This window comes from Pyrgilauda ruficollis, unplaced genomic scaffold, assembly GCF_017590135.1.
Source record: "Pyrgilauda ruficollis isolate IOZ18807 unplaced genomic scaffold, ASM1759013v1 scaffold10, whole genome shotgun sequence".
NCBI lineage: Eukaryota > Metazoa > Chordata > Aves > Passeriformes > Passeridae > Pyrgilauda > Pyrgilauda ruficollis.
The window spans coordinates 6,867,877-6,890,963 of NW_024508101.1; the positions used below are offsets into that span (position 1 = coordinate 6,867,877).

A 23,087-nucleotide genomic window follows, 5' to 3' on the forward strand; every position below is an offset into this window, starting at 1 on the left:
TGTCCTATTTTCTGAAAATAGCATCTTGTAATCCACCCTCCAACCTGTCTACAACATGCTGGAACAAAATCTGCAACACCCACACACATGCTTGCAAAAACCCAGAGATCCATTATCTTTTCATTGGGCTGTATTTCCCCCCAGCTCGTTTCTGGTACTCAAACTGTCAATTGTCTTTACTGTCTGCAAATCCCTGAGAGAAATGCATTGCTAGAAATGAGTTATTGCAGTAGTGCTTGTGGAGGGGTTTCTTGGGAAATGTTTATCTTGGCTGATAATCTCCAAAATGAGGGGAAAATGAAATTTCAAAATACAGTAGTAAAATGCTGACATGCACAGAGCCCCTCAGCAAGTCAAACTGCTCTGCTGAGGCACAAAAACGTGACAAGGGTTTACATCTTCCTTTCTCTGGGATACAGAGTAAAGGCATTTATTTTAGTTAGCCCTGGAAACACTGGAGTTCCCTCATTTCAGAGGACTATGCTGGTGTGCTTTGACACCAGTGCCTCCAGCCAGCCAGTCCCTGGGCAAATGTACCTTTTTGAGGCACCAAATATGGAATTTTTTTGTAGGTTTAGTGGAAGGATACAAATAAACGGGAGCCTTTCTTCACACAACAGAGCTCATCATTCCTGTAAAACTTCACTACCGATACTACCTACATTAAGAAAAACACTCTGAAAGTCATGTCTAATAGTCAGGTCAAAGCAGAAATCTGCCTGCCAATGAGAAGTCTTTTCTTTAAGGAAACTGGGGTCCACTGACTCTTCCAACACTCTTCCCAGCCTGCTCTTCTCACTGCAAAGAACACTTTCCCCAGTGCTGGGCATTCCTGAATGTTTGGTGTTGAAATCCCGGCTATCTGCAAGGCTGCTCACACAGCAAGAAACAGATTTCTTTCCAGGCTTCAGGAGGATGGAAGGAATGATCTCTGCATTCTCATCCTCCTCTTCCCCCCAGATCTGCTCTTCAAGGACAAACTTCTCAGTGGGGGGACCCTGCAGCATCAAAACCATTATACAGCAATTCCCATAGGATCTGAATCTTTGCACCCAGGCATCCAGGAGCTGCTGAAGTTAGGCAGAGAGCCTGTTAACGCCACATTTGTACACCTTGAAGCCATTAATGCTGAAGTTCTCTCCAGCCCTTCAAAGTCAAACAGCTGAGATGTTTTTCAAGCCCTGGACAGCTGTGAGGATGAGATGGGGTTTGCCCCTCAGCAGGACAGCAGCTACCATGGAAGTGACTGGTCCCTGGCTCTTTTGCACCTTGTGCTATTCTGGTAAAATCAGAGTTTTCTACCCTTTTTCTAACAATGACAAGACTGTTTCTCACCCCAAGCTGCTCTCCAACAGTTCTTTTCCTAATGAAGAAATTACCTTACTCAAGTATTCCCATCCCTTACCTTTACATTGTCCATCTGCCATGACACAAATTTCAGTGCTGCCTGCACATACCACAGCCTTTCAAAACTGAGATGTTTATCCATTCTTTCATAACTATCCCAGCAGTTTCCCACACCTCACTCTACCAGCTGCCCCAAAAAACAACACCCTTCCAGACTGCCCAGCACCCAAAGGTGCCCTCCTCCCCTACAGAGCAGCACATTCATTTCCACCACATACCTGCCCCTAAAAAATCTGTTCATTTTTATCTGGAGACAGAAAGCAAAATTAAAATTCACCATCTGACTCAGCAATCCAAGCATGCCTGGTCTTTTGTTTCTTTCCTTTCTAGAGGAAGAAGGAATAGAGTTGGCTGATCAAAGAGTATTTGAAAATATTTCACTTTGAACTTCTGTTCACTCAATAAATCCTCTCCATTTGTTACCAAAAAATGAATTCTAAGGCCCACATCACTCTAGAATTATTCAACACTACCAGTCATTTCACACAAATACATATATCATCTTGCAAACATTTATTCCTAGCTCCTATCATGGACATTTGAACATCCTAAAGATCTCCCCTTTGTCACAGCTGACTTTAGTGGCTTATACCCATCCAAATCCATGTCCAGAGCAGCATGACCAAAAAAACCCCAGAAGTTGCTTCTGGGAAGCTAACCAGGAAGGCTGTAGCAACCTATACTCTTTTCTGGTTTATGTCCAGTCAAAATAATAAAAAATATTTCCCTCCTCATACTTTCAATTTGCTAGCTTGCCAGGTTCCCAGCCCTCTCTAGCACATAGCTGTGCTGCAGATGTTTGGCCAGCACTATTTCCCTACAGTACTGGTTTATCAGGACAAACTGCAGGCACAGCTGCCATCCTAGCACGCCACACTGTGCTGCACTGGGACAGGGGCAATTCCCCCAGCGCAGGCAGCTCAGAGCAGGTTCATCACAACACCTATCCAGATCTGGGCACCTCATGGGTCCCTCTCCTCCATCCCTCTACTCCTTATTTAATTTCTCTTGTTAAGACAGTGAGTCTGAGACCCCCTGAGGTGCTGAGGCCTCCAGGAAGAGAAGCTACACCACCCCTTTGAGGGTGGGCTCTGAAGGCATTGGACCAGGGACAGCACTGGTGGTGGGCAGAAGCACTGGTGCCATACCCCAGCTTGAGATCCCCCTGCAGGACCCACTCCCAGTGACTGTGTGCACCAAACTCCTGGGAAACAGCCTGCAAAACACTTCTGGGGGGAGAAACATCTGGGCTGGTGCCAGCCGCGGGAACGAGCCTCCACAGGCTGTGCATGTAGCAGGAGTGCAAACCCTACTACTCCATCGTAGCACCAAGAAGACAACAAAAAAGGCAAAAAAGGCTCATTATAGAACACATGCTGCTGGGAGTGCTCGCTAAGCTGAGTGGGTGATCCCAACCCCACTTCCAAGCCTTTATCCAAGACCCAGATTTATCTCCCAAGATAATTTCACAGCTCCTCTCAGGAACACATGCTGTGCAAGCAGAGCACAGTGCTCAAAGACATGCTCCACCAGTCCAACCTTCTCAGATTGGGCACTTGCATTCTTTGTGGTACAGACTAGTGACAATATACTCTGATTTCCCTTCACTGAGCTATTTTCTTAGGACAAACTGCTTTCTGGACTCTGGGAAACCTTGCTACAATCTCTGAAGGAAGGTAACCCTTAATTATCTTTAAAAAAAGCCATTGTGTTCATGGAACAAGGCAAATTATAGGACCTGGAAATGCCATTGGCATACATCAACACATGAATAACTACCAAGTGTTACCTGGTCCCATCATGATATCCTGGCTGAACCCACAGCTCTTGTGTCCCTCCTGCTACCCTCTCCTCTGGACAGACACAGAACACAGCTTCCAAACTAAGAAGCTCCTGTCAGAGCCAAACAAAAGCTTCCCTTTGGAGAAAAATCTACAGAAATCTAAACATCTACAGATGAAACACGAGCACTAGAAATCATAAAGTTCTAAAAAAGCCATTGAATATAACAAGACCATTTCTGAGAAGTGGATGTATCAAATCCCTGGGCATTGTTTCTGCATGGAGCAGTGTGGGACTGCTGATCTGCCATTCCTGCCCCCCAACACATCCTGCAGCTGCTCACACCACCTCCAGTTCACTCTCCCTTCCACCATCAAATGGGCTATGAACTCCATGTAAAAGTATTCCAAATTCTTGGGCAAGTTCTTTCAATATTACTTTGTATTTAACTACAATTTTTCTCAAGTCTATTGTCCTAATGTACCTAAAGCAATCAAATTAAGTTCTCTGGAGAGTTTTATGGGATGACTCCAATGAAACTCCCAGTCACAGTATGTACCTTTGGAAGGATATGACAAATCCTTTCCTCAGGGAGCTGGTGGGCTGCAGCACAGACTGAGCAGACTTGTGGGTCTGCTGGTGGACCTGCAGACAAACTGCCAGCACCTTCACACCTTGAACAGCCCAGGAGGTGTGAATCCAGAGAGAACAGCCACTCAGTGGGGCTGTGCAGCATGGGCTTGGATGCACATCCTCTCCAGAGTCTACTGAATGAAAACTATTGCATTTATCTCCTGGAAAATAAATTAACGTAGAACCCAGGTGTGAGAGACCAAAGACATCTCATGCATCCCATCCCCTACAGTCCTGGGGAAATCTTTAGGGCCCCTGCACAGCAAATGCACATTTTGGAGCAGGGAAAAGGGGAAGGACATTTGTTTGATTGTCCTCCAGCTGAGTCACCATGTGCCATACAGGGTATGGAATCAAATGCCAAGCAAAGCAAAGCCAAAGGGTGGCTGCTTTGGTTGCTTCTGTACTGACAGCATGAACATGTGCAAAAATAAATTTGCAAGGGAAGTTGCCTAAATTTTGACTTGTAGGGAAACCTTTTGTGGCAGGCACAGATAAAACACCATCACTGCACAATACTGCAGAGACTATTCATGAATATATATTAAAAATTCAAATGGTGAAAAAGCTGCAACAAAATCCAAAATCCATTTCCACTTAAAGAACAAATTTGGCATAACGAATTAATGAAAATTTTTCTGGCACTAAAACAGTTTTAAGCATAAAATATAGCCTCTATGAAGAAAAATCAGCCAGTATGGACCATCCAAATTCAGGAAAAGTCCAATTTTTGGGTGCCAAAAGAAAAGCTCTACAATTGACAAAGTTTTAAGAAAGTGTTCTCCCTTATCTGCAGCAGACACCATCTCCAGAAATTTCATACAATTTTCCTTCTCCCTCCATCTGTGTGCCCATGAGCTCTGTGTTCTTGCAAAGTTTGTACATGGACAACAAGACAAGAACAGACCAGTCTGAAGAGCTGTGAACAAAGACAAGCCTCCTCTATGGCCTCAGTTCAGCATTCAAGGATGTGCTTGTTTTGAGTTTTAAGGGATTAAAAGCTACAGAGTAGAAGCACAACACTGATGACAGCAGCAACTGAGATGACCTCAACATTTGGAGAAGTCATCTTGTCTGCAGAGCTGCTGCCCCATCACAAAAATACTGCCTGGACCCATCAGCTTGTCCTTGGTTAACAATTGTCCTTGCAATTAACTGGACACTTCATGGTTTTACAAATCTTCCTCCCCTGACCTCCTCAAGCACCGAGTCCCTACTGACAGCCCTGAACAAGCAGAGGCTTTCCCACCCTTGGGCTGCAGCTTCTTGGCTGTTTACAAAATAGTTTGACCCAGAGGCCAAGCCATCCAGACCAGCCATGAAATTGTGGGGCTGGTGGGTGGTCTCTTGCTTCGACAACACAGTTGTGATGAGGACCACATGCACAGGGTCAGCCTCAGAGAGAAGCTGAAGATGTGGTTTCATCAGATTTCTGGTGGTTTTCTATAGATCTCATGCAGGAATAAAAGGGTGACTCAAAGCATCTCTGATCCCTCACTTGTGAGGAAAGGACACTTGCCTTTATCCACAGTTCCAAAAGGGCAAACTGGCAGTAATGACCATTCTTTGCCAATCTTGAAGATTTCTACAAAGTGGCTTTTGAAGACTGTAACTGGGGTCAGGAGGAGGCCCTCAAAACTAGAAAAGTCACAAAGTCATCCATATTTTTATCTGTTCTAATCAAACCAGCAGTAGTTCCATCAAACTCTGACAATAGGAATTACATTGTACATTGTGCTCATGGGCAGCTGGTACTGCAGACCATAGCTGTCCAAGTAAAAAAGTCAATTTTCTCCCATTCCACTGTTCTCTTTGTCTAAAGACAGTATTTCACAGTCAGTGCGGTCCTTGAAGACTTGTGGAAATTGGAGAACACTGATTTGCAGTTTTCATTTACTTCAGTAGTCTGTAGCCATGCACAAAAATCACATCAGGGCTCTGAACTATGAGATGCACTCTTTAATCACTAGAGCCACTTATAAAAATATGAAACATTCTTCCCTATTACAAACTATGCTCATTCAAATCTGAAAAGTACTTATTCTGCAGACCTGGATCACCTTTTCCCCAGCCCAGGAGACAATCTAAGAGAAAACAGCTCTAACTAAACCAACAGCTCATTGATCAGTGCTCAGTCTGGATTTGCAAGCTCCATGCTCAGGTTGCTTCCAGACTTGCTTCAGTACAGAGACTTGACCAAGGTCTCTGATGCCTTCACTGCCAGGGAAGTGCTGGGGCTATACTTTAAATAGCCCACAAAGTTCTTGCATTCACGTCAGAATGGCATAAAATCTTTTAACTGGCTTTCCATCAGGGGATTTTGAAAAACTGAGCTGCAGTTTTCTGGATAGCCCTATAAATTACCAGAATGTAAAAATCACAACTGAGAAAAAAAGGTCTATTTCCTAGTTAAAAATATATCTTAATTATTCAGTTTGCATTAATTAAGTCACATTAAATATGAAGATACTTTGTGAAGGTGTCACAATCATAGATATTTGTAACCTGAAGGATTTGCTGAATTTTACCAAGGAGGATGCAATATTATCTTCTTCCTCATTCACACAATTTCCTCTTTTCACTAATAGTAGAAGTCCTGATTAGGCAAATTATTCATTAAGAGGTCAAAATTAGGTATAAAAAGCCTGCTGAGATCAGAGTTTGAAACAGTTGTGGAAAATAATTAAAGCCATGACTGATCCCTCAGTGCCCATCCTACACAACCAGTTTATATAACACGGATATTGGTGAAAATCTCCAGCTTAGCTGATGTATTACTGAACATTTTTCCTCATCAGTTCAGCTGTTAACCCCAGATCTGTAGCGCCAGATGAGGCAGTCACAGTTTGGCAAGAAAAGGGACTAAACTAATGCAGCTTTCACTATTGTAGATCCAGAAGGGACCACTGTGGCACAGCTCGTGGTCTTCTGAACTCCACCCAATCGTCTCTGCAACTCCTGCTTATGCAAAATCTGCTTCTCAGAAGCACCAGGTTTTGTTCTAAGAAGTTCCAGGGTGGAGATTTATGCCTTCATTAAGCTGGAATGGGTCACGCAAAGTTTAACCAGCACCTCTCACCTTCCCAGGAGCTCTGCCAAATCTGCCTGGGAACTGGGGCATCTGCATTTTGGCACAGCTCACACCTGAAGCCAGTGCACAGCTCCTGCTGCCTTGCTTTTGCTCCTGTCTATGCACAGGAGGTTTATGAGAACACAGTTTGGTTTTGCAGAAGGGGCATCTTCTGTAAGGTGAAGACATCCAAAATAAAACAAAATCTTAAGGAGTTCAGCTGACTCTGTGACTTTATTCTTTCCTATCTCCAACCTCCCAAGAAGTCTGGGAGCAGAGCCCGCCACAGCTGCCTGAAAGTCAGCACTGCAGGCAACTACTTAGTGGAAAGAATTTCTATTTATCAGCAGCTCTCAGTCTCCCAGCCATTACAGACATTCATAATCTTTCAGCCAGAATGTTTTTCACTGAATTCTGAAGCAAGATTTACAAATGGATGACAAAAAATAGAAGGATAGTACACACTGGCACAGAAATGTGCTAACATTTGCAGAGGCCTTTCCCAAAGAAAGATAGATGCAAAGCTCAAAAAGTTAGATGTTTTCTCCTTAATTATCATTTGTAGCTTCTAAGTAGGCAATTTGGATCTGGCTGTCATATTTCAAAGGAAGACTAGGCTGCCCATCGCATGCAGATGAGGGGAACACTTTCAAGGGTGCTCAATGGGAATGTCTTTATTCAAATGAGATACTTAAAGTGAATGAAAAGCTCCCATAAATCTCAATTTCCTTTTCCTTCAGAAGGAAGAGCCACTTGAAGAGACAGCTTTACTAGCACACTGAAAAAATACTAATAGGTGATTTAGAATAAAATGGCAAACATTTGTTTTTCTCACTGCTGTGACACAAAGATGTGCAAAGACATATTTTCATCAGGGTCTCATGTTAGCACCACCAGGAAATCCTACTCTGTCCTTCAGGTAACTGTGGCTCACTGCTCCTCACACTTCTGCACACACTTCACCTAAGAAGGTGGCGTAGGTGAGACTGTTTAAAATTTAACAAGGTAATCCTCCAGGTCAATATTTTCCAAGTAGTTTTCAGGATGAATGCCCCAAGAAAAGACAAGAAACGCTCCAAACTAATTCCCATGCAGCATTTAACTTGGGGATATACTCCATATGTAGGCTTGGGTTAAAGCATCTCCAAAAGCTACAAGCAAAAAGATTTCAGTCCAGGGTCTGCCTCAAGACTTAACTTAGGGGCTTGTTTTGGGATGGTTTTCCCTTCCCATTGCCCTGCAGTTCCAACCAGTACAAGATCTCTGCTCATGGGACTCCCATGAGCCACAGACCCCACCAGCATCACCCACAGCCAGGCTCTGGGGTGTTGTGGTTGTGAGGGTCCCAGGACAAGGGAAGAGATGAATCTGACTCCATATTCTTAGAAGGCTGATTTATTATATTATTATATTACATTAAAAGAAATTATATACTAAAACTATACTAAACTGTAGAGAAAAGGATACATCAGAAGGCTAGAAAAGAATGCATAATAAAAACTCGTGACTTCTGAGAGTCATTAAATAAAACCAATTCACATGTTTGATAAACAATCTCCAGACCACATTTCAAAGCAGCAAAACACACTCTGAGGGTTCTCAGCTTCACAGGAGAAAAAATCCTAGTCAAAGAGGATCTTTCAGAAAATATCATGGTGGCACTGGGGCACAGCATTCCTCCCTTGGCCAGGATAGGGCACCACCACAAAGGGCAGGTCTCAGCACAGAGCACCTCTCCCAGCACATCATCACAAGAGCACTTCTGAGATGCAAAGGTTCATTTAAATCAGTAGTTGAAGAAGCCCAAATGTTTCAGTGCAACTCTGCCAGCTGCAAGTAAAACATCAAGTTTGTGATACGGATAATTAACTAGCAAAAAATCCTCAGTACAGACTCAGTAAATTAAGCAAACAAAAACACTTGCTTTTAGGAGGACTGGTGAAAAAGCATCTTAAAATAGTGAATACCAGTAAGAAATATGTACCCAGTAGGTGTACTGCTCAATCACTTATTATCAAAGTAAGCCCAAGGAAAAACCAAGTACATGACAAAAATATTTCTGGGATCACAGAAAATAATAAACAAATAGGACCTTCACTAGGACTCTTATTACAGACAAAACATATTGCTTCAGGGCACTTGGATAAGTGACAAATCCAGTCTGAAAGGGTGATGGACTGTGAGAGTAACAAATAATCCCAAAATGCAGAATGTTTTTTCCACCCCTCAAAGAATCATTGCCTGGGTGAGGGTCAAGTTAATAAGCATCCTAATGTGTGACAAATTTGCAACAGACTCTGTATCAAGCACAGATCCTAATGCTAGAAAAAACCAGCTACTGTAGGGCCAGAGAAATTGATTCCATATTTGAACTTGTAAAACTTCCAAAATGCATATACAGGTATGCAGAAGAACAGCTGATTTGTGCTTTAAAACATGAGGAAGGAAGAAATGTTTTGTGATAAAACTAGAATCAGGCTGAAATGAGGAAAAAAACCCACAGGTGAATATATAAAACATCTTTATAAATATCAGATTAGGCATGGAATAGTCTGGCAAGATCTGTAGAAGAGTGTGGCAGGGCTCCAGGAGACACTGTTGGAGGATATTAGGGTTTAGACTTCAGGTGAATTTCCACACTGCAGGGTGACTAGAGGGTCATGGATGTGGGCTGCAGGAAGCTTAAATGAATCAGTGTAATTGTGGATGGAAAAGCATCCATCTCCTCTCCTGTTCCAGGAGAAGTGGTGGAGCCAGATTTGGGGTCAATTATGTCAATATTGGGGGACTCTTCAGTGCTTACTGTACCCCAGTAGCATGAGCTCAGATGGGAATGGCTCAGCCTCCTCACGTTCCTGACACAACCACCTTGCACAGGCACCACCACATGGACTTTTCTCCCAGGGATCCTGTCTCCCAGCAGTGCAAAAGCACCACTGCACCAGGTTACTCTGGTAGTGGCTAGTGATTAGTACATTTTCATGCTTTTCCTCACTGCCCCCTTTTCAAATGGCAAATTAATCTAGGTCCAGAACTAACTAAGAAAGTGATTCCAGCAGAAATGAGAAGCAGCCACCTTGCAAAAAAGGTTTCTTTGGATTTTCCTTTTGGTGCTCCACAATTTCCTACTACCAGAGTTACAACAGCAGTAAGATAACACAGGAGCCAAACATAACTTCCATAATGCCATAACTTAAAAAAAAAAAAAAACACCCAAGAAAAATTAATATTAAAGGTATGTTTCAAAACTCCCTGTCTAATTGTACTAGTTATTTCTTTTGGACTCATTTTTATTTCTTGCTGGAGACTTTTGCAATTTGTAGGTTGGGGCTGAGAAAAATCTCAATAGGCAGGTGTGAAGATGCTCCTTTGTTTTGGAAGCATCTGGAGCTACCTGCTGTGGAGTGCAGTGCTGCTTCTGTGCATTCAAGACTGGCCTGGGACCACACAAATCATCCCCACACCCCACCAGCACTGGTTTTGCCCTCCTGCATCCTCCTTTTCTTTAGCTCAGGTGATTGGCCCCAGAAGCATGCAGTCACAAGTGCAATGCCCATCCTTTCTGTCTGGAAAACTCCATCCCCATTCTGATCTTGCTTTAAGAGGAACATTTTCAGGTTCTTTTCATCTCACTTCCAAAGCATCCAAGTCCTCCTGCTTTGTCAGGCTGTCTTGTTCAGCCATACCACTTTGTTTACCAGCTTAAAGCTCTTGACATTTCTCATCTATTGGCCAAGGTCTAGCAGTTCATCTTTTGGGAGAAGAAAATAAAGCCTCAAATTCCCAGCAACAGAAATGAAAGCAGCTGGTAGAAAGACTTTCTTTGTTTCAAGTCATGCTGGAAGGTGCAGATCATAAAAAAGCAGCGCTCAGGTATTTTGACTGCTTCAGTGTCACAGCTGACAGCCCCAACAGCAGCGGGGTGTCAGATGCTCAGCAGTTTCTCTCCTTCCACCTACACCTCCCCCAGCTGACAGCCAATAATCAGGACTGTGAAGGCATTTGAAAGGAAAATGCCATGGAAAGATGGACCTGAATGCAAGACTAGAGGGAAATTCATTCTACCTAACAATGCCTACAAGCCCATGCAGGGACATGAGCCTCAGCCTGAGGAGCACAGTCTTGATTAGAGAGCCTCAACTTTTCTGAGCTGCTTTTTCCAAGCTTATTCACTGCTCTGAGATGTTACCTTTCCCAACTAATCTCACTTCTGTTTTTAGACCACCCCATCTCCATTCTGTGGAAGGAGCACTGGAGAAAAACAAAAATAGCAAACACTTGAGAAAGTCACAAGAATATTTAGATAAAACACTGAGATGACACCAAGTTCCAAAGTAGCAGATTTTCCAGGCACACATCTGCTGCCTCATGTAATCTGCCCATCTCTGGACACTTTTTGCATATGCCTCAGGTTTGCAAACAAAATCCCATACTGCACAAAATCTGACTATATTCATGCTTCTCCTGAAACATCAGCTAAGTGTCATCTCCCCTCTCACCTGCACATTTCAGGTGTATTTGTACCACGCAGCCAAGCACCCCACTGTACGTGCCACACATCCCATCTGTGCATGCTGAGTTCAAGAGCCAGCTACAGCCTCAGCTGGATCCCTCCTGCAAATAAACCCTATTCTGCATCATCTCATGTTGGAATGTTACATTACTCATCAATTACTTCCAGTTTTCTAATAAGTAAAACTGTGGGAAATTGCAGATCCAGCTACTTCCTTCCAGAAACAATGGTTGATGTGCCTGGTGGAACACCAGGAGACACTTGAGGGCTACTTCTCTCTGTTTTATTAACTTTTAAAATAAAATACTATTTTATAATCATGCAAACTAAAAGCACTTCACTACAGGGTGTATTTGTAATGAATGTTGGAGAAATGACCTATTTGGAAGTGAATCAAATTACAAACTCACATAACTCAATTTTCAGGATCTCTCCTACGCATACTAAGCAGAAATGAAAGAAAATGTGGACATATTCAAGCCAAAAAAAAAAACATTTTTAATACCAGGAAATGTGACTTTTTAGAGTAATAAATATATGTCAAGCAAGAACAACATTTCAAGGAATCAAATTCAGTTCCCACTATTTAGAATTTGCTGTGTCTCAGAACATGTTAAAGAAATAGATGCTTTCAAGTCTGGTCTGTGCATAGCAATCATAAGCAAAACAGCATGTGATTTCCCATGGAAGAAAAATTACTTTAGAGTCATAGTGTACTAGACTTGAGATTGAATTATGCACCCTTTTCTTAATCATCTCAATTTCTTGAAGAAATCACTTATACAAAAGTGAGTGGTTTCTACAGTGGACTTGACATATCTAAAAAAAAGATGCTCTTTTGAAGCAGGATCTCAAATGGCATGAGTATTATATATATATATATATGTATATATTTATATATATATATAATGTATAAGTACACTATAGTTTTCAGATGTACTTAAAATACATTAAAAACCTATAAAAACTGTTTTCCTAAATCACTAGGTTTAAAGCATTCAGACACCAAGAGATGCAAACAGGCAATTAATAAAATGTTCAAAAAGCATTTCAAAATTATGGTTCAAACTCATTTTGGTTTTTTTGCTTCCCCGTCCCTTGGAATCACTATTTCAGATCCTTGCTACTGCAATGGGTGGGAAATCTCATTTCCAGCTTAAGTTAATGGCTACACTACAGTTTTTCATCTTGGGATGATTTGTTTCATTTTCCCTTGCCTCCCATTTTCCACTCCCCCAGCCTTCCTGGCCTCCACAGGGCTCTGGCATTTAAGGACCATGAATTCTCCTCTGCTGAGCTCCCATTCCCAGCAGTTCCATGGCCCCATCCACACCAAAACTCATGCCTCCTTCACACCAGAGGAAAATTCTGGAGCCCCAGCTGGGCCAGCCCCAGCCCCGAGAGCCGAACCGCGCGCGCCGGCCGGGGTTACCTGAAGGGGTAGGCAAAGGCTATGTCAATGCTGAGGTCACTCTCGGACTTGTTTGTACAGTCCACACTGAGGCGCAGCTCTCCAGAGTACCCGCCGCATGTTGCAAATGCAAAGATTGCAAAAAGCTGTCAAAAACAAACAACATTTTTATTTGATTTCGTTTCAGCGACCGCCACAAGCAGATCCATGCAGTAGCTCTAGCGGCAGCACCGGCCCCCTCAGGTTATCCATCACTCCTTGCATTTAAGCATTGCCACACATTATTCCTGCACCCTTCCCAAAAGCAAAGAGCCATGACACATGAAGCTCTGTTGTCACACAGACAGACCCATCACCATTTGTCCGTGCCAGCCATCTCAGCTCTTCCCTTCTGTCTTGAACCCTATTTGGGATTCACAACCCAAGCAGTTATTTAAATCACCCCCACTGACAGGTGAGATTGGACAAGAAGAGAAGGATGGATATTGACTGAACATAATGAGTAATTCTTAACCCAAACAAAACACTGAAGTATTTCAAAGGTGCAACCAGAAGTAGCAACAGCAGACCCAGACAGTTCACACAGCCACCATCACATTATGTGGCAAAACACAGACCTGAGCTGCCTCTCTCCCAGTTAATTTATGACTTAAAAAAACCCACAGTGTTTGTTTTAATTCCTTTTCCTAAATTACTACCATAATCTAAAGTGGACATAGAGGTGAAATAAACTGACTGCAAAGCAGAAAGGAATTGCATATTTTGGCTGGAGTCAGGCAAACTGGAAAGGAAAAAAGATCTGGGGTGGTTCTGATGCAAACCTATAACACATCTTAATCTTCCAGGAGAAAAATAATGAAGGAGGGAGTATGCAGGGCAGGGACACATCAGCTTTTATATCAAGGGTTCAAAGAAAGAAATTGGAAGCAGGCATAAGTATCTTCAAACATCACTGATGTAGGCTTCCTTGGAAGATCCTAAGCAGAAGTGGGACAGTTTATATATGCAGTTGTAATTTAAATTAAAGGACAGGTTAGATTTTGTTGATTGCAGCACTATAGCCCTGAAGTACTCCATTAGTCTTAAGAGAGTTACTCTGAGATCTACAGAAGGGAAATGGCAAGCAAATGCCCAATCCCAGCCACAATTAAATTAGCTAAAATCAGCAACCCAGAGGAAACAAAGAGGGTTCACATCTGGGAAAGAAACCATGTTTTTGGACATTGAAAAATTATGCAGCAAGCAGATGTAATGACAAAATAACAGACTGAAAATATAATAAATAGAAAAACTAGATATTTTCTTGCTGCACAAGGCTTTGTAAAGCATGCCATTAATCTTAGTTCTCCCAATTTGCAGCATAAACAAGCCCCAAGTTTCACCAGCCTCCTTGGAATTCAGCTTTGCATGTGCACCTTTTTCCCACAGGGTGACAGATTACAGGGGTGACACCTGAGCACTGGGGCAGGGAGACCCTCCCTGGGTGCAGAGTGATGTGCTGAGCACGATGGAGCACAGGGAGTAATAGGAGAATGATGCAAGTTTCCACCCTGCCACTCACTTCCAATGTGATCAGGGCATATCATACATGGAGAATAGACTTGCAAAGGTATTTAGGTACCTAATGACAAGACAAGTTAATAAAAACTTTGATTGAATCAATTCTTCTTGCTGAACCACTGCAAAAGAAGAAAGCTGAGATTCACTATGAATTGACTTGTTAAATATGTGCCACAAAATAAATGTTTTCAGTACAACTTAAATAGTGTTCCTTCATCCTAAATGAGACACTTCCTCTGTACACACAAGAACTTTCTGCCATTACGTGTAGCACAGCACTGAAAATCAGCATTAATCACCTCAGGTCAATTTGTGAAAACAAATATATTAAGGAGAAGACAATACATTAAGGAGAACAGGAGAGAACGCTGACCTGCTTTCTGGCCTAATTAACAGAGTTGCAAATGCAAATGTTTTGCAGGTACATAGGCACAAAGATTAACAGTGGTAAATAAAAAGGGAACTTGAAAGCCTGCAGTGTGAGACCTGCCATAAAGCAAGAGCCATCACCTCTCAGCTAACACTCTCAGCAAGGGGACAAGAAGAGGAAAGAGGTGCAACTGAAACGCATCTCCTTTAATCATGCATTAGAAATCACCATAATGGATGTCATCATGGTTTTTCACCAAGGGCACAGAGCCATGACCATGCCCAAAAAACACAGCTTAGACTATTCCTTCCCAGGAAGTATCTCCCTCAGAATTCCCAGTTTTTCCTCTGCCCTATTGAGAGCATCCAGCCTTTACTTTAGCCCCACAACCAGCTCTTAACCAGAAGCTTTTCAGCAAACCCCTCCATGCACAACCACCAGCTCCCAACCTTACCCAGCGCACACTCTGCTCCAAGCACCAGGCAGCACCCACAAGGCAGGTGGGAAGAGAAAAAGGACCATGCTGCAGACTTTTCTACCAAACTTTAGCAATGCCTCAGCCAGCTCAGTTCAAGCCTGGCTCCCTGCTGTGGCTGGATCAGGTGATGGCTGGGATCACCCAGCTGCCAGTAATGCCAAGCCAGTCCCCACAGCTTCATGCTGAGGACACAAAGCACTTTTTAGGGAGCATATTTACAGTTTCCATCAAGGGAATGCAGAGTGAGGGCTGTAAATCAGTGGTATTTCCCTGGGGTATTGTGGCCAAGCAGCAGCATAATTCTTCTCCTCCTACCTCTGCATTTCCCCTTCCCCCCCACCCCAAGTTGTGCTGCTTTATGTTGTCAGAGGAGGCCCGGAGCAATAAACCAAGAATTACTAGCTGGTTTTTTGGGCACACAGTGATTCTGCGGCCATTTCAGGAATACTGTAAACACCACTGTATTTTATTAGAGCAGGATTTGTGTAAAAGGCAGTTGTAAACCCCATAATTGGAGCTTTATGGGCCAGACTCAATAAAACCTCCATCTGTGAGATAATTTTATTGAATCGGCCTGCTCTGAAATTGAAAAGTTTATGGAGAAAGGGAAAGTGTTTCCCCATGTTCCTATTTACTCTTTGCCTATAAATCCACACTCAGCACCAGGCCTATCTGCAAGTGTGCACACATCCTGCTTCTCCCCTTGACACAAGATAAATCTGCCCATGCAGTTAGCTCCAGTTATCCCATGGCTGCTGCCTGCCAAGGCTCAGGCTTGACAGCCAGTCAGGGGGAAATGTGGTGCCACTGAGGCAACAAATCCTTGCTGCCCTGGCTGTGCCAGGCTACTCCTGCCCACAGGAGTGGGAGCAGGGCAAACCCTGCTTTCTCCTGTGTTCCCATCCCTCCTGCAGCTGCAGCTATTGCCTTGCCATAGTTATACAGTGGGGAGGCTGGTGCCTTCACAGGTGCCTGGACCCTTGCAGGGAAATGGAAAATGCCTGTCCCCAGCCTGGATGAGTGCTCCACATTCCATGTGGGATAACACACCAAGCATCCCCAAATTCTGTGTGTGCTATGGAGCAGTTACCAGAAGGGAGGGAGAGCAAGGAACATTATTTGTGCTTCTCAGCACAGACTGGAGCAATGCACATCTCACATGTCCAGTCTAGCCTGGCTGGAAGATCATCCTTCTTCCTCATGGTCTCAGACACAATGCTGCCAAGGCAATGAGTTTCTGCAAAGTGGTTAACACCATTCCCAGATCCTGTTATGATGATGTTCCCTCTTTGAACTCCAGCTTTAGCCTGGACTACAGATACATTTTTGTAAAGAAGTATAATCCCACAATATAAGTTAACCAACAGAAATTATGTTTATTATGGTAGTGTGCAACAATAAACCAGCCTTCCCTATCAAATCAGACAAGCAGGTTTTAAAGACCAGTTGGTCCCTTAGCACTCTGAGAAAAAAATAGCAATGTAATACCCAGCAGAGCACAACACTGCTTCTCACACTAGCACAAGGCAGGGAAAGGTTCATCATATGATTTATGGGACCACCTCCCTTCTTCCAGTGCCAGGTTTCAATGCAATGGCAGTGAATCCTGTAATTCAGCATTCAGGTGCTATCATTTATCCAGGTTCAAGGCTGGTTCCTTTGTTTTCCAGCCCAGCAGCCAGGGACTTGGGGTGTGTGATGCCCTGAGGGAGCCCAAGTCCCAGCTGTGAATTAAAAAGTTGGTAGTGCCTCAGCATGTGACCCTGGACATCACTCATCCCACCACAGAAGGGAAAAATAGGATGATTTCATATCCCTTCTCCCTGTTTGGCTTTGTGACAATTCCCCTCAATGCCTGCTGAGCAACAGGCTCGCTCTGCACACCAGGAGAAGGCAGAACAGTTCCTGACAAGGCGAGTTGAAAGGCTTACGTGGTGCATGTTACAGCTGAAACATCCCAGTAGGAAGACAACACTGTCATTTAAAATTGATGAAACTTCCATATAAACCACTTGCTTTTAGAGGGAGCACATCTGCCCTGTGCAGCAGCCTGTGGCAACTTGCTGGCTGACAGGATGAAGCCATGCTGGGGATGCACCCCAAAACTATCCTGCTGCAAAGGAGAGGTCCTGCTCTGCCTGAGGGCTCCTTGGTGGGTCCTCCAGGAGGGCAAGATCTTAGAAATTGTTAGTCTTGTCTGGAGCAGTGGTGGCCAAAAACAGGCTGTGAGGGATGCACTTCACTATGTGGTTTGGTCTCCAGTGCTTTCTCTTGCCACCAAGGAAGGAAAATGAGAATGAACCTGCTGGATGCTTTCCAAAAGAGGTCCCCCCAGTCCCCTACTCCTGCTCTAACAGTGGAGAGCCAAGGGGAACTCCTGACACTTCGAAAGAGCAACCTGAAAGATTCAAAATGCCTACACTATTATTAGTCATTTCACATGTTCAGAGTGTTTTAAAAACAGACCTATTTTTCTGGCATCATTTCTGGATCTGAGACCTCCCTTTCTCCATACCACCATAACAGAGAGAATGCAAAACCTTTGCCAAATGTTCCATTGCCTTCCACGTCCCACAGTGGCCAAGAGTGTGTGGGGAGAGAGGAGGAGCACATTGCTCTGAGGGCTCTGGAGACGTCCCCCCACAGCCGGCATCGCTCACCCAGCAGAGTGTCTCGTTAAACTGAGATTATTTATTTATAGGGCAGAACCAGTAATTGAACATTATTATTAAGGCTGTAAAGGGAAGGTTTGAAGGCACTAAGGACTGTACGGGAAACATTTACTGCAGAACTGATGGCCCAAAATATGTCACCAGTGAAGGATTAGGGAGCACTCTCTCCTCTGGGTCTCTGCCTGTTTCTTTTTTAAAATCTGGCATTTTTCCTGCACGGATCTGAGCTGCAGACTTCCTGGAATCACTTCTCCTACATACAAGCCTTTGTGCACTGGAGATTATCAGATTATTGACTTTGGGATTCCTAATTATATCAACTTGACTGGTTGATGAATTGGAGGTGGATAGCATTGCAACCAACGCAGTTCTGGGTGGGGGTGACAACTAGCTGGAGTCACTTTCCTTCAACAACTACACAGGGAGAAAGCTGAAATATATCCTGCTCCTGCTGAGAGACAACCCTGAAGCTATAGCTCACTGATTGCTGGGATTTAGTGTCCCCACCTTATAAACAAACAGCAGCATTGCTAAGAAGGCTCCTGTGCCAGCCCAGCCCTGGTCTGTGTGGAGAGAAAACCCCAGGGATGAGGGAGCAGCTCGAAGTTCAGGCATGAAGAACCACATATGCCACTGTCATCCACCTGGAGGAGACCAATCTGCTCCACGACTTCCCCACAGGGCTGTGGGGGTCTTCATGAGGCCATCTACAACAGTAAACATCTGTCTGGCATTTTAGAGCAAAGAGCAGCCCTTGATGCCACCAGCTGGATGGAAAGACCTGACCCCAGAGCAGGCAGGACCCCCCACAGCATCCTCTGTTTGAAGTACAACACTTCATTTAATGCTTAGCATTTTTTTTTAATGAAAAAAACCAAAATCCAACAACTTGATTTGATTCTTAATGGAAGATTTATGGAAATGAAATTGGGGTATTTTTAGTGAGTAAAGATCATTTTATAATAACTTGGTTATACAATACTTTAATCCCAAGGAGACAATTTTCTCTCCTTTGCTTTGAAGAAAACCTTTATCTTTTTCATTCATCTTTCATTGATTATTCTAAAAATCCCATTTAGCTCCACTAAATAATGGTATGGTAGTCTTTTCTCATTATATTTTAATAGAATAAAGCCCGACTGTATATGAGAGGATTAGACAGCCATTCGTTGGGTAAAGAACACTGTTCCTCCAGATGGCCAGACAGAATCTGTGTAATGCCTTTCCTATTTATTAAGTTTGAAATGTAATACAAGCTGTTTCATCCAGTTTTTAATGGGTCAGCCACAAAGTTGAAAGCTAATGCTAAGGTTGGCAGCATGCATGGAAGAGTTAACAGGCAGAAAATAGTCACATCTCTTCTTGGCATCAGTGAGCATCTCTTCTTGGAATCAGTGAAAAGCCTTGAACTACAGAGGTACTTACACAAGTAACCTACACAAGAACCTCTAACCATTAGTCAAAGGTTTGAGGTAAGCATTTACTAGGTCCCGAGGGTTTTTAAAATTTATTGTATAAATTGCTTTCAGCACATGGACATTGACACATTGGTGAGGTGTCTTCCATGGAACAAAAGACACCAACAGGTGCTGCAAAGAGGCTTAGGGGTACCTGGGGTAATTACTGAGTGAACATGGCTTTGTTTGGGATGGATCACAGACATACATGCAGCCCTCTTCCCCTCTGGCTGTAGAACAGCCTGGAAGTTCTGGCCCTTCCTCCGCAGCCTCCACAGCTTCCCCTCCGTGCCCTTTTCCTTTAAGGACGCGGGAGCACAAGTTGGACAGACATATTTGGATTTGTACATATAATCCCTGAATGACTCATGCTGTGACATATGTCACTGCAGCAGAGACGTGCTCCTTTTTGGGCCTGAGAGTTTTTCTAGTCCTAGACTTCCAGCAAAAATAAAAACCAAACAACTGTGGCAGTCTCTACCAGGATCTACACTGTGACAGAGCCCAGAGCATCACAAATGCCCAGAGTCCTGGAGAGCAGCCACTCCCACTCTGTGTCCCCTTCCTCTTGTCTCATGAGCTGCTTTGGCACCAACCACATGTGACCACCACAGGCAAAACCACGGAAAGCCACGGTGAGGTACAAGAGAGCTTTTCTAATAGGTCAAGTCAATTCTCATTTTACTAACAGGCAATGTGCAACAATCCACCAAATACTCAGGTTAATGCATAAATATAACTCTGTTTCTGCTCCCTCCAGAAAACAACAGGTTTTGTGCAGACTTTACAGACTGATTATATGTGATTTATTGCGTAACAAGTGTAAACATCATAAAATAAAAAAGGTTGGATGGCTGCTCATTTCCTCTTTTGCTTGGTGGGTTCAAAAGCATCTGGGCTTAAAATGGCCCATAATGTAATATAAATGCATACAGAGCATGGTCCAAGTTATTACTGAGTAGGATTTACTCCCTCTAATAACCACAGGGATTTACATTACGGCTGAGTGACATGCACACATGGGAAGCACTCTGTGAAGGGGAAGTGCTCCTGAGCTTAATGTCTTTAAAGCCTGGCTGGCCAATACAGGCACAAGGACTCAACCACAGCCAAGGCTACACCACACTGCAGCACTGGATGGCAGGGACCACAAACCCAGCTTGCAAAGGCAGCGTTGTACTCAGTGTGCACAACACCTGCCCTGGGCTGGGGCTGGGACAAGGCATCTCTCCCAGCCAGGGAGCCTAGCCCCATTCCCAGCTCTGCCAGCATCACCACCAGGCACCACTGTCCCTTGGCAACGTTCCCTGATTGCTCCTGGAACTGCTTCCTCGCCTAATTTGTGCCTTTGTACTTCCCATTAGCTTCAGCTCCTTTCCCAGCACTACTCCGTGGACCTGGGCTCCTGAGGAGAATTTTCCTGCTCTGGTGACGGATGCACACAGCGGAACTGAGAGGCTGGAGCACTCCTCTGACCGGAAAATGCTCTGACAGCTGAGTCCCTGCAGCGTGGCGCAGTCAGGGGGCTGCAACCAAACCCTCCCTGGGTCAGCACTGATGGAAAATTATTATTACAGGAAAGGCTCTTGTTCTTCAATCACGCTGTATTATTTATGACCTAATGATTGCCCATTGACTAGCAGGGATTATACATTCCTGAAGATGTTTCTGGGTGAATGAAAGGGCATTAACCTCATTATTATCACGTCCACACTCATCAGAGGCCATTAGTAGCTTCCTCTCAGCTCCCTGGGCTCCAGTGTAACTATCTGGTGTCATCTGCTGCCTGTCACCTGCTGTCCTACACGCCTGCCCTGGCTCTGTCTCCAAACATGGGGCCCACTGCCTCATCTCAAACCAGTTTTGGATGGAAAAATCCACTGGAGCTGGCTTTGACCTCAACACCCACCTCTGTGCAAAAGGCTGTAATAAGAATTTGCTCCTGGCTAAATATCAGCCCACATGGTAAAAATAATTTATTTTTTAATAATTAAGACGATGGGCTATAAATGAACATTTGCTTTGCTGAGCTCTGGGAATTCACAGGGAACATTTTGAGCAAGAAACATTTTTAAAATTAAAACCTCCCTCTCCTCTTCTTTTCTGCCACTCCTCTCATACTCTGTCCCCAGAGATGGTATTGCTCTCCTTCCCACACTTAAATCATAAAAAGCAATACCTAAACACAACATATTTAGGAAATGCTAACAACATTGTCCTTATCTCACTAGCTCTGAAACACCTCATCTGGACAGGTTAAGTTGTCCTGTTCCCCTGCATCCTCCTGTTCCTGTGCTGCTTCACACCTCTTGCCTGTCTTCTTTTTATTCACACCCCTTAATTCACGTTCCATGAAATCTGTACCCATACCTGCTTCCAAACACAAAGAGAAAAAACTTTTCAAAAATCAGGTTCTTGCCTGAATGTTCTCCATTTCTGTCATGGTTCAAAATATTTAATTCTGAGACAACCAGTCATCCTTCCCTTTCTCTCAGCTGCCAGCAGCTGCTGCAAATTTTCTGTGCCACTTGTCAATGTACTTCAAATCCTCCCAGACCCCAGAAAAGAAACAGACACTTGTACAAAACCAATAATGCATCAATATGTTTTTGGCTGTTGCAATTTTTACATCTGCACTGCTGGAGATGAATATCCAGCTTTTTTTAATCTATAGACACTGGCCTGTGGAATAAAGCCAGGACCACTAAAATAAGGAAGCAGAGAAAATGCAAGCAGAATGGAAAAAGCAATTGAACATGCTATAAACTTAGAATCAGGTGAAAGCTAATTATGGCCATGCTCCCTGAAAAGATAAGGACACAGTGAGGGAAATAGACTTATTAATTATTTGTGTTATGGTAGCACTTAGAAGCCCCAATCCTTTATCTGGGACTAGCTGTACTATACACGGCAAACACTTAGATGTATCGTTGGGTAGTTGTACAGAGTTTTAAGGAAAATGTGCAAATGCTCTCTTCCTTCGCCTTCAGCAGCTTTTGCTTTGTTAATGCTTTTAAAGGAACCTGAGTCCACCATCAGACTCATTCTGAGCAGCTCACAGGATGGTCTCATCCGTCAAAGAACAAATTCAGCATGAAGGCAGCCTGCACTCTGGGCTGAACTGGGCAAACCGCAGGAAAAGCCCCCAAAGTGGGCATGAGCTGCATCCATGGCCATCCACATGCCCTGGCATGGGGCACAGAACGCTCACTGCTGCCAACAGAGACGTTTCATCCTCACTGACTCTGTGCGACTTTGATTGCTTTTCTAATTAAGATACATTTTATGATAATCTACCAAGCCCCTTAGACTAAATCACTCACTTAATCTGTTGTTAGTGCCCATATGTTTACAGCTTTACAGCCTGCTGCAGCATATTTGCTTTGCCACGGCACCGGGGAGTTTTGGTGACAGATGAGGCACTGCACAGCCCTTCAGGTGGCACAGGGCTCTCCCACCCACCCAGCCTGAGCATGGACAGATGGACAGACAGCCCTGACACACACACAGCAGTTTGGAAAAGAGAGGAGAGGGAAGACACAGCACTGCAGATACCCCATGCTGATCACCTGTCTCTGTCTCTACAGAGTGGCTTAGCACATCTTTCTCATTTTCTTTTCTTTCCTTGCCTTTTTTTTTTTTTTCTTCCTCCAAAATAAGAGATGGCACACGACAGGGGAGGACTGCTGAAGAGTTTCACAGTACTGTCATGTCTCTGGCCCCAGAGCTCAGTT

At 43.9% G+C, this 23,087-nt stretch overlaps 1 protein-coding gene across 1 annotated transcript in view; it reads right to left on the reverse strand.

Annotated features, from left to right (window-relative positions):
• Positions 1 to 23,087, reverse strand: part of SYNPR (synaptoporin) — a 102,085-nt gene that overhangs the window by 14,656 nt on the left and 64,342 nt on the right. The window contains exon 3 of the mRNA XM_041465687.1: positions 12,838 to 12,962. Within this exon, the coding sequence (XP_041321621.1) occupies positions 12,838 to 12,962 (125 nt within the window). The remainder of the gene's footprint in view (positions 1 to 12,837; positions 12,963 to 23,087) is intronic.